General features: G+C 41.3%; 1 protein-coding gene across 1 annotated transcript in view; it reads left to right on the top strand.

The window, feature by feature from the left end:
* Positions 1 to 12,876, top strand: part of mctp1a (multiple C2 domains, transmembrane 1a) — a gene marked incomplete at both ends in the record, with an annotated part of 129,304 nt that overhangs the window by 64,309 nt on the left and 52,119 nt on the right. Inside the window, 5 exons of the mRNA XM_080499348.1 lie at positions 71 to 109; positions 3,505 to 3,669; positions 5,047 to 5,177; positions 5,787 to 5,973; positions 12,239 to 12,332. Of these exons, the coding sequence (XP_080355474.1) occupies positions 71 to 109; positions 3,505 to 3,669; positions 5,047 to 5,177; positions 5,787 to 5,973; positions 12,239 to 12,332 (616 nt within the window). The remainder of the gene's footprint in view (positions 1 to 70; positions 110 to 3,504; positions 3,670 to 5,046; positions 5,178 to 5,786; positions 5,974 to 12,238; positions 12,333 to 12,876) is intronic.

Here is a 12,876-nt window from a genome sequence, read left to right as displayed (position 1 = left end):
AACCTCTGACTCTTCAGCCTTAGGGGGAGACCGTGGGGGGCGTTCTGTAACCGCTTTGTCTCATTTACAGACTATGCTTTTGAGAAGGAACTGGAAACGATCTAGTAAGGTAAACTAAAACAGCATGAAACTCCCCAAACTTCTGACTGTCACTGTAACGCCACTGCCAACTGCACTGCACCTCACCTTTCCTTCTTCACTGGTGTCCCGGTACATGGATGGAGTCTCCCTGGCACTTTCCCTTCTTTCTCCCCTCTCCCCCTTTTCACAGTGGTATTGGCCTTTTCTTTTTTGTAATGTTCTTTAATTTTCATCCCCAAGTTATTTTTCCACAAGCTGCAATATACCACCAGTTTTTGTCTTCATCTGAGGGGGATGTAAAGTCGAATTCAAGTGATCCTGCTGAAAATTTGTGCTGACATGTCACAGTTTATAGCTATCAAGAATGATAGTAAGTCATTATTATTAGAACTATGAAATTCTTTCAAATGAGAGAGGGTCTATATGGCTCATTATTACATCAAAATGTGGACAATACTTTGATGTAATAATAACGGCAACTATATTTTCAACAATAATTAAAAAATGCTGCATGTTCAAATGTCACAGGCTACGTTCACACTGCAGGTCCTATTGCTTAATTATGCATGATCGCTTGATAAAATAAAAAAAGGATCACAAAGATGAAAAATAACAACACAGATTTGGCGCTGTGAACATGTGGGGTATCACTCGGTACACTGGTGTTCTCCCAACGTCCAGAACCGAGCCGAGTTGGCATCGTGTGCCATTAACTCCAGTGCCCTGTGACTCTGCCGTGGATAAAGCAATATAAAAGATAGACGAAAACCTCTGACACAAAATTCCGATGCTTAAATGATGTAAAGATTGGATGAAATGAGTCACAGCCATTTAGACTGAGGGGCTCTAAAAGATATCACATAGCCTATGTATCCCAGTAATGACCATGTACGACTAGTCCAGATTCGATTCGAAAAATTTTTTATTAGTGCTGTTCAGACCGCCTTAGAAAAATCAGTATGGGTCACATATACACAAAGAGGTCAGATTCTGGACACGTGAGTCTGCCTTGTGAATGTAGCCTAAGTTTTTCTGATCTTTTGCTCAGCTTGGTTAGGGTTAACTTGGTTAAGCTAACCCAAACCTGCACTGTTTCTGCTTCCTCCACATTAGTAGTATGGTGTATTGCAGCTGTTGTGAGAGAAAATAAAGCCTCTTATTTGTATTTAAGGGTTTTAAAGGAGTGCTGTAAAATCAGTATTTAAATACAAGGTTTGTTGATTTTAGCACTCCTAGATCCCTTCAAATCAAGTACCAATCTATGATTTTCATCTTATTTGAGTTTCCATCCTGCTGCACACAAGAGATTGCTATGTTTTGATTTACTTTTTTGTGATTGTTGCTGGCTGTCAGGTTAAACAGAACGCATGCTGGTCGAGGTTTGCTTCTTCCTACTGGCACATGCATGAAGCACACACTTTGTTTTTCTGCCAAATACAGCAGAATCAGTATCAGAAACCAATGTGTGCTTGAAATGGAGTATCTTCACAGCTTTGTTTGCTCAGGTTTCTCTTGTGCTAAGGTACCCTGTCACTGAACAGGATACAGGCTGTATCTGGAAGCTCGGTTTTACTGAAGTCAAACTGTGAATCACACCTAGAGGCACAGAATCCTTTCCCCAACTAACAGTGAAAAGTTTGATCTCCACAGAGAGACATACACATTTGAAGTGTGCTTGGTTGGAGCTGGGCAGACGTCCTGCTGTATCGTGCCTCCCCAAACCAAGCCTTTGAAGCCTCCAAACTGGGCCACCCCGCCTGTGACTCGGGAATTAGCTCAAACACTAACTAACTAGTTACTGTGCTACCCGACCAAAAAAGGCACTGCTCCAGAGCGCCTCCCTGCCTCTGTGCTCTACTGCATTCAGGAGATGGTTATTTTTACGCCACCACTCCCCTTTTTAATGAAGCATATATGGCTGTTTAACCCGCTATAGAACATGCAAACTTTTAGAAGTATTTCCAAATGATAATTGGAAGTCAGCGGCATGTTAAATGCAGGTCTCCCGAAGTTTACCACTGGGAAAAATGCTTATTGTGACACTTCAGATGTTTTTCTTCTTCCAAAGGGCAGACAAAAGTTGAACCACGTGCAAGGCAGTATTAGTTCTTAAACTCTCCCCGTGAGTCTTATAAGACTTTAAGCCTCTGACTATCTTTGTGTGTGATTTCTATCCTGCTGTGCTCTCACAGTGGAATTAAGAATCCTCAATCCAAATAGCCCATGGTTGTCTGCAACCAGAAATATATAGCAACTACAGCAAGGAAACAAGGAAAAAAAACGTTTTTTACTCTAGTAGGACATAATGCTGACCTCTCATCATTAGCATACAGTGTGTTGGTAGCAAGTAGATGGGAGAATTGAAAGATGTGGGAGTTGCTGTATGGGAGGTTTTCTTTATTGCGGGGAGCTATTCGCATTGTTTAATGTCTGGAGAATGGAAATTAAGAGGCTCCATCTCCAGATCAAAGGCCTGCGCTTGCGAGGCAGGGTTTGTTCAGAGTTTAATGAAATTCACCCGCAAAACAAAAAGTATGCTAATAAATTTCCCCTAACGAGGAAGGAGCAGAGAGGAAGGCTGAGCTAGAGGAGGAGGAGGAGGAGGAGGACGTGTATTTGTTTGACAAATAAATACCCTACTCTTTGTTTTCATGAAGGATACTGACATGATTCAAAGAGAGGTTAAATAGGCCTTTAAGTGCTGAAAAATTGCTGAGGAAAAATAAGGTCCAAAAACACACAAAGAGGAATCAGTCTGAATTTGCAGAGCTGTCAAATCTATGGCGTAACCACATGGACTGAAGAAAAAGTACAGAGGCACAATGTAAGCGTATCTCAATGGTAGCCTGTTTTTAGAGAAGGTAAAATACTTCTCTCCTTTTTATTTGTTTACTTTCATAATATCTGGAAGCTGTATATAACAACAGACTGGTGTAGAATGATACACAATTCTGTGCCAACTATAAAGAATTTCATTTAACTCTAACATGCTTGGTGTTTTTGCACCAAGGTGGAGGGCATATCAGTTTTGATGTTCCCAAGAAGTTTTATATTGCTTTTGTTTGACTTGGTGATCTATTTGAATATTTCTGGCACACCATCTGAAAGCAGGTGTAAACTCAGTTCACATTTTTTGTGTATATTTGGTATTGTGGGTATTTTGCCTGCTCTTATCTGTGTTATCTAAATGCCCCATTGTTTTGTTTGTATTTTTCGTTCTGGTAGACAATGTGTGAAGTGTAAACAAGCCTTCATTTACTTTTTTCCTCTCTCAATTAATTAATGCACACTGTCTTTGTGTTTATTCAGTGTGTGTTTGTGTACTTGCCTGCATATGTACAAATGTTTGTGTAAATGTTTTTTTGGATGTGCGTGTGTGCGTGTGTGTGTGTGTGTGTGGGGTTGTTTGTCCGCCTGCTGCAGTACCAAAGCATGCGACTGTCAGATGTGCACAGAAAATCCCAGCTGTGGCGGGGTATAGTCAGCATCAGCCTGATAGAGGGTCGTGGCCTGCAGCCAATGGATGACAACGGATTCAGCGACCCTTATGTCAAATTCCGGATGGGTCACCAAAAGTACAAGAGCAAGGTAAATGCCCATCTGTTCAATTCTTCTTTTTTTAACCACATCATGACCACACAGAGTTTTCGTTTGTTTTAAAATGAACATGAAAGCACCTCCATATCATTAGAAATGGCCCTGTCTGATTCCAATTGCTTTTTACTGTTGAAGCCTTGTCACTTATAGGGTTTATATTATGCAAACTCCACTTTGTAATGGTGTCCCCAAACCTGGTGAATGGCGCCCCAGAAGTGAAGAAAGACTCTCTCCCTCTGGTTTGTTTGATTTTTTAAAAAGTGTGCTTCAGCAAGCCAATCAGAAAATAAAACCTATATAGCATCATTGGGGGTTTAGCCAATCCCAATCAAGGTAGCCCCTCCCTTTGACCCTTCCACAGTTAGGCAGCTCTGCTCTGGCACATGGCACCACGAGAGAAATTACTTCCTCCTATTCCTAAGATGGGCATGTATGGGTGGAGCCAGTCCAGCTCACACAGACATTTGGGATTTGGGATTTGGGACGATAAACTTTGAATACAATGTTTTTGGACCAATGAGACCCATGTGAAATTGTTGAAAACCTGTATAAAATGACCCTTTATACTGCCACATTGTATTTTGGATCAAACTCTAAACAAAGAGAAAGTTTCTTCGGTGTTTCAGTGTTAAAAAGGAATTCTAAAAGAAACACTGCAAGCTTTATTAGTCTAGTTCATGAATTCATCTTCAATATTGTTGGGCTCCACTATGCAAAGCATCACGGGATTGACCGAATTGGATTATATGCTTCATGCATTCTTCAGTATTGATGTGAACAGAATAAATTCAATCAGATTGACAGTAAAAGTGATCATGAACATTCAGCTTGTGACCTTTCCCATTTCACAGCTCTGATTTACAATCAATTTAATTCATTATTTAAATTTTTCTTGAGAGAGTATCAACCAAAACGTTTCATTCACATGTGTTTGCGGACAGTCTATTTTTGTTCTTTTCTATTCTTGTCCCGGCAATAAACCAACATTTAATACTTCGAGTCACACATTATGTTTATATTGTTTGGTTTTGACATCATATAAAGCAACTTTCTTTTTCTAAACCATTACTAGATGCAACTCAGTATGATTATTAATTATTTAAAGATGTGTAACTTTAAAAAAATTCAAGCATTCTTAATTGATTGAAAAATTACACTATTAATTGTCGATTTACTGTATTTGATTTGCATGTCTTATACGCTCAATTCATGCAGAAGAACACAAAACGGCTTGAATTGTTTCAGTTAATGTGTAATGAATTTGAAAAATGAAGTTGTGTGATGCACATGAGTTTGTTCATTATGCAACACACACTTGCCTCAAACAAACAACTAAGATGCATATATTTGCTTTTGTGATTTATCCAGACAATTCCTAAGACCTTGAACCCTCAATGGAGAGAACAGTTTGATTTTCACTTGTATGATGAGCAGGGAGGCTACGTGGACATCACAGTCTGGGACAAAGATGCTGTCAAAAAGGATGATTTCATGGGGAGGTACAGTGATTTTTACCAGTCTATACAGGCGTATTGAAACAGGGCAGTTAGTCCTTTAAGAAAAGCTATAATATGCCCATATTTGCAGTGTTTGCACTTTGTCTGGATTCATTCATGTTCAAGCAGAGGTTTTTTTCATAATCGAGCAATCCCAAGGAAATTTAAACACCGGTGTTTGAACTGTTTCACCCAGGTCCAGTAATTACCATTGGCCTGCCTCAATATCAAGCTTAGATATATCAAGAACCTGCCAGAAAATCAATTTATTCAAGCTAAGATGCTCTCAAGTGTCTACTAAAAGGTATTAAGTGTTCTGGCTTTGGCCCAGTTACGTCCAGTTGAGTATGAACTGCATGTGGTATGGGCAATGTTGTTAGACTGTATTAATTGCTATGTGTGTGCAGAGCAGTGTATTCTTGGATGTTAAAATATTTATGATGAGACAAAACAAGAAAGTAAACACTTTAAAAGTAAGTCCAAATTCTGTATTACGTTAGTTGTTAATTTTGCAGACATTCTCTGGGGATTAGAACTGTGCCTGCACATGTCAGTAAACAAAAACCGCTGTTCTTTATGTTATTCTCTTTCACTGTTAAATCTTCATTTTAGGTGTACCATTGACCTGTCGCTTCTTAGCAAAGAGCACACACACAAGTTGGAGGTGCCACTCGATGAAGGCGAAGGTGTGCTGGTGCTGTTGGTTACGCTCACTGCCTCCGCTGCCGTTTCTATCTCAGACCTGTCGGTCAACATGCTAGATGACCCGCATGAGAGGCGCCAGATCACGCAGAGATATGTGAGTAATGTTGTAATCGATAGTCATCCTTGCTTCGAGTTTAATATTATATTGTGTTCAATAAAAAAACAACAACAAAGAAACTTTAAACACATATAAAATCTAACTGAAACACTTCATAAAGAGCTCATTACATTGCAAAACCCTGTGATCTTAACTGCACTATCATCCCCCATTCGTCCATCCATCACTTGCTTTATCTGTGAGGATAAGGGGGGCTGGAGCCTGTCACTGCCTACAAGGGTCTTGAGGTACACACAGAAAATAAATTCACTACTGGTGAAAATGTACAGTCACCAGCATGTATTTCAATTGTTTGAGAAAGCTGACCTACCTGTTGAAAGTGAATGCAAGCTCCAAACACATGGGCAAAGACGCAAACCTCAAACCTCTATCTTATTGTATGAGGTCTTGGTTTTTTTTGTGGTTTTTTTGCAGTAGTTTTCTTGTGGTCTATTTATCCAGCTTGGTATCTGCAAGGTTTAACCTTGGCATATATGCAAGTTAGTTGTGACCGTCTTTTCATCATATTTCATATTACCTGTTTTTAATGGGTCTGGTTCTCCCCTGTGGACAGCGTTCAGTGACCCTGAGCTGAGGGACAGATATTACTCTACAGTTCTGCATAAAGGCATAAAGGCAGAACTTGCTCTCAGAAACCAGAGGAACGTGGTGGATGGAGTCTTTGTGAAAACATGGTTGCCTGTTCATTCACTATCCTTTCACTCACGGTCAGCTGGGATCAGCTTCTAGTTTGGTGTGTTTTTCATGTATGAGTCTTGTGAAAGGCATGTTTGCCTTTTTTAACAGTGAGTAAACAGATAGTCATAGATTCCTAGTTTTGCAAACTGATGGGGGTGAAAGGCACAGTTGTGGTTTAAAAGAGAGGCTGCAGAGAGCACAGGAGTTGAAGATGCAGTCAAGATCAAGAGTTCATGAAAGGAGTGAGCAGTGGTTAAAAAAAAAAATCTTTTTTTTTTTTTTAAGTTGTTTGGAATAAATGTCATGATCTTCCCACAAGCAGTATTTTGCAGTTACAACCCAGAGTTGCCTTGTGGCTGTTTACATTTATGATGAAATCATTTGGTCTTGGCTCCTTCAATGCAAAATCCTCTCGCTTATTCATCAGCTGTCATTAAGATTGCTTGATGTGGAATGAGTATAAGAGAGAGAAAAGCGAGCCCGAATGCCCCATCTGCTCCTAGGGCCCTTCACTTGTCACAGTGTTTTCATGTCTTTGTCTTAACTGAATTAACCCTTCACACCCTGTTGTCCTCTCTCCTTTTACTACAACACTTTCATGCACTTCAATAGATTTGATACACGGATAGTGTTTATGTGCGACTCTTTTCCCCTATGCCTTGGGAAGTATTGTAACTCAATTCAGTAGCCATGACTTTTAGATGTATATTTTCTTCATTTTAATTTAAATCTTGGAAAAGAAACAAACTAAACACAATTTGTTTATTCAGTCACTTCCTCCATTAATCTCACTTGAGGTGTTGCTGGTGCCTTTGCCTTTATGGGTCCATTTGGTTATATCTGTTTCTGTTATTAACCGTACCTTATATGTGTCTTTGACTCGTATACAACAAGGGGCCGTGTGTGTTTGTGAGATGATAAGATATTTCACCATAGTGGTACTTCCCAGCTGGTGGGTGTTTGAGTGTTTTAATGTGTGCATAAGCTCTGGTGGTCGAACATCGGTGGCACGACCTACATAACCATAGCGGTGCTTATTGGCTAGCCACAGGAGGTCGACCGCTTTGCTTCGTGCTGCAGAAACAGACCGAAATCAGAGGGGGGAGCTCTAGGACTGAGACACAAATATGCTGTGCCTCTCCTGACTGTCACAAAACGAAGGCGGGGACAGTGAGCGAGTGTGTGTGTGTGTGTTTGTGTGTTTGAGTGAATGTGTGTAATAGGGGGCGAGAGGTACAGGGTGAGGGTTGCACTGGGAAGGGAAGGCGTGTAAAATGAAAAGAAAAAGCTATTTCACCTCTCTCACAACTTGTGCAGACCCCGTTTTTCTGCTCGACTGAAGGCGACACATTTTACTTCCTTCACCTACCTCTTTTCCTGCCTCCTTCTCTCGCCCGCAGTCCCCATTTCTGTCCCACTCTCTCAGCAACCTCGATTCTTTGTCTGTCGCTGCTTTGGCCCTCCTGTTAGATGAAGGGATGGAGAGATAGAGGGGGGAGGAAGGTGGGGGTTTGCAGATGGAGGGGCACAGTGAGGTCGATTTGACGTCTTGAATGGTCCCTACCTATTAACATATTCCCTTTACCCTCGACTGGCAGTCTTTCAGTTGGAGAATTTAATGCAGATGTACCTTATCAAAAGCACTAGTATGACCAAGTGCCAGCACTAATACATAACAGTGCTGTTCAAAGCCTGCTAATCTGCTCCGCATGTGTAGGTGGATGTGTAGGCACATTTTTATTTACTGGTATTATCAGCTTAAAAATCAGCAGCCCAGCACAAGGTCGTCTGAAGCATTCACCAAGACAAGTGCACACATACATGCAAAAATGGTATCAATCAGTGTTTGCTATCAAATAAAGTGGTAGAGTAGGTGAAAGAATATAATTCATCATGGCTCCAGAGAGCGGATGCCTGCATTGAGGACTTAAATGCAGCGGAGACTATTACTGTCTGATGTTGGGTCCACTTTAAGCAGTCACAAGATTACTTTTGCTGCAATATAGCAAGACAGAATGAAGATAATGCTCAAAACATGTATACATGCATGGTCAGCCAACTTTAAAGAACAAACTTCCTAAGAAAACCATCCAGTCTTCATTTTATATACATTTTATTGTCAGTCCTACAAATGCCCTTTGCATACAAGCAGACAAGCTTTACATAAACCACACCTGAAATGGTCACAGTGAGGTCACTGCAGAATTTGGCAGGTGTTTTGTCCCCCATTTCAATCTGTAGCAATTGATGAAAACCGATAACAGACACCTGAGTGCTGGGATCTGCTAGCACCGAGCTCATTAATGTGTGCCTCATTCGAGCTGCTCTGCATTGTGATGACTTTCTGTGTGTGTGTGTGTGTGTGTGTGTGTGTGTGTGTGTGTGTGTGTGTGTGTGTGTGTGTGTGTGTGTGTGTGTGTGTGTGTGTGTGTGTGTGTGTGTGTGTGTGTGTGTGTGTGTGTGTGTGTGTGTGTGTGTGTGTGTGTGTGTGTGTGTGTGTGTGTGTGTGTGTCTGTCTGTGTGTGTGTGTGTCTGTGTGTGTGCGCGCGTGTATGTATGCATCAGGCCTCTGTGTACATATTTTACCGCATGCATACGTGTTGACGAGTGTACAAGATTTGCCCCCACGAGCTACTTTGAATGCACCTTACAGCAGAAGTATATGCAACATGGTGCAATACACTAACTCACAACTGCCTTAGATGTTCTATTGCTCGCTGTAACCTTTCCTTCATCCCTAATTACTGTTTCCCAGAAGTAGAGAGGGGACGGGGGGGGGGGAAGAGAGGGAAAAGGAGAGAAAGAGATTTATGCATTATGATGGCAAAGGAGCACACACACTAATGGCTCTTAATGGGCCTGAGGTGGCCACGAGATGGGTGGATGAGAGAAGGAGGACGTGATGACCTCCGCTGAAGTGGTGGCACTTCACCACCCACCCCGTGTGTTGTACTGTGCAGTCACACACACCTGCAGTACCTCTCCCACCCACTCTGGTGCACTGCTGTGAGGTGAAGCCGGAGCAGAAAAATATGGACAGGAAGTGGGTGCTGCTCTGTAGTGTGGGACCTTCAGAAAGCAATCATAACAAGAAATCTTGACAGACTGGAGTTCGAATTCAATGAGGACAAGGACGTTGTTTCCATTTGGTTTGTTTTTGAGCATCTGATCGAACATTGCCCTTCCTGAAAGCCTGCTGGACAGACTGTGTGTGTGTGTGTGTGTGTGTGTGTGTGTGTGTGTGTGTGTGTGTGTGTGTGTGTGTGTGTGTGTGTGTGTGTGTGTGTGTGTGTGTGTGTGTGTGTGTGTGTGTGTGTGTGTGTGTGTGTGTGTGTGTGTGTGTGTGTGTGTGTGTGAAATGTTATGCAGTGGTGATGAAAGGTGACATGCTGCAAAGATGACAGTGAGTCAGAAGCCTATGCGCTGATTCATTTGTGTGTTTATGTGGTGGTGGAGTGTGACAGGGACGGGAAGGAGACGTCACAGTGACAAGATGTCAGTCATAGACAAGACCGGAGTTTGTCTTATGAAAGCCAACTCTATCCTTCCATATTTCTCTTTTCGCTTCTGTCCGTCTCCTCTTTTCATCTCCTCCTTATCCCCGTCACTCCACCTGCATCCTTATGGGGGGTTTGTTGAGACATAAATTGGGGGGGGGTTGGGCGGTTGCAGTTCTTGGCCTCTTTTCATCTCCCTTTTTTTCTCTACCTGTCTGTCCCGTCCATCCACTGCTGTCTGTCTTTCTGATGAGAATTTGAATCCTTGTGGAGGATGGGTGGGCTCTCTCTACCAGTCATGGATTGAGGCTGAACTCTAACTGTTCCCTCAGGGAGCCTATATGGTGGGAGGAAGGGATAAAGAGAAATGAAGTGGTTGAGGGGGTGCACAAAATTGCTATATCCATACATTTAGCAAGTCATTTTATTTCATTTCTAAATGCAATTGTTGTTTTTTTACATTAATATAGAAACCATTGGTGCGAAAACTTTTCAAATGGTAAACATCCAAACGCGCGAGAGAGAAGAAATATTTATAGTCATGAGCAGTTATTCATTGAAATTAAGTTTGTATTTGACAAAATGACAAACAGACAAAGAAACAAATAATAATACATATGTAGTTAAAAAAAAAATTCAAGAACAATTCAAGATTCAAGTTCATAGTATTGATGTTTGATCTGCAACCTTTAGTTGGATTTTTTTTTTTTTTTTACATCATGCAATGTTCTGCTATTTGAACTCCAACACATGAACCAGTCCCCCATTAATTTTCCCTCATCTTTCCCCTGTTGCCTCACCCATGCCCTCTTTCTTACCCTTTTCTCCCTCTGCCTCTTTTCTTGGCTGTTCCCCAATAATCACAACAAGCAGTGATATCTCCAGACCAATCGAGCCTTAAAATCGACAGTCTCTCTCTCTCTCTCTCTCTCTCTCTCTCTCTCTCTCTCTCTCTCTCTCTCTTCCCGTTTCTTTCTTTCACACACTCTCCCCTCTCATCTCCTTTAGAGAGCTTTTGGACAATGATATCGCTGGAAACAGGCAGAGTCTGACAGAGTTGGTAATAATGAATTAAGTCTGTAGCCTGGCCCTGACTCTGCAATTTAAATTATAATTACTCCTGTGGGGATGGAAGGGGTTATTGCCAGAGAGAGAGAGAGAAAGAGAAAGAGAACGAGAGGGAGAGAGAGAAATAAATTGAAGTGAAGTGCATTTCCTCTCTGCTTTTAAGACACACTGACATGCTACTCAATTTGGCTTCAGTATAGGTTTTCTATGCATGTGTTTATACCTGAGTATTTTGGTACGAACAAAAGCATGACTTTATGATCCTGCAAGTCTGCTTGTGTCTCATGGCCAACGCGTTGATCTCCACAGGATTCTTCGTAAATTCATCTGATTTACAGCCTGGCTTGCATACAATCCTGTATTTTCTGGTTATTGAAACCTTGAATGTGCAGTATAGCAGCTCTCATTGGAGACAGTCACAGGGATCTATGACTTCTCTGCAGGTCATTTTATGTTTCCTTCTTAACTATGCTGTTAACTGTCAGACGTGTTTGACCTGACTTCGTTTACTAACCATGATATGTCTAGTTAGTACTCGCAAAAAAAATATTCACCAAAGCCCAATAATTTATTACTTTTTTAACAATAAATGTACATAGGTCTTCTTGATTATATTGATTTAGGTTTACTATTTTCTATGATACTTTTAGTCTAACATTTCATGATCATGGATTTACTTCTAATCACGAATAATTGTTTGTAAATAACATTTTGTCAAATCGGATCTTTCTTTCAAGTTCATTTTCATGTGAAGAGCACAAAGTTAGGAAGCATTTCAAAGAGCCAAGTGCAGCTATATTGCAGAATTAAATTCAGCCATTTGTTCTATGTTAGGCTTGACTGTAAATGCCAACTCCACATTTTCAAATGAAGATCAGTAAAGGACATATTCTACCCTTTCCTCCTTTAATGAAATGTCAGGCTATTGACCTGCCTTTTGCTTCAGTGCTAATTTGCTGTCCTCTTTGTCCTTTCACCCTGTCGCTGTGATGTTTCAGAGCCTTTGGAGGTCGCTGCACAACCTGAAAGATGTTGGCATGGTGCAGGTTAAGGTCATCAGGGCTGAGGGCCTCATGGCTGCAGATGTCACAGGTAAGACGATGACCTACAGTCCACCCGGGAGGATCGCATAATCCCTGATATCCATCACGTTCATTCACCATCGGTTCTTGCGCCTGGATTTGTGCTGATGCAATATCCAATTTGCCCGTTTATCAGACACAGAACACTACGCATTCATCTGATTGGCGACAGTATAGTGTGAAACTAACAAGAACATTTTTTTGCTTTAAAGAACTTTTGCTGAGTGTTTTCACCCAGACGTTGAAAAATTTCAGTGGCACATATTCCGCCACCAGCTATCCGCCATAAATCTTGCGGAAGATGAAGTCAGGGGGTAATTTTGGTTTAAGGGATGATCCTCGTGGAGAATCCTCAGAGAGAGTTAAAGTCTACTTTGTGCAGGACGCTAAATTTGTCTCTGCATTTTTAGAAAAGATGCAGACTGCTCATTTGAATAATAGAGAAAAAGTACAAATTTGAACCAACAAATCTCTCTCCTCCCTCCTCCTGTGCTTTCTCTGCTTGCTCTCTCTGAATCCTCCATTCTCCATTAATTCTTACTTTTAATTAGGCC

The sequence above is a fragment of the Blennius ocellaris genome, assembly GCF_963422515.1.
Source record: "Blennius ocellaris genome assembly, chromosome: 7".
Taxonomy (NCBI): Eukaryota; Metazoa; Chordata; class Actinopteri; order Blenniiformes; family Blenniidae; genus Blennius; species Blennius ocellaris.
This window is presented reverse-complemented; position numbering and strand designations above follow the sequence as displayed.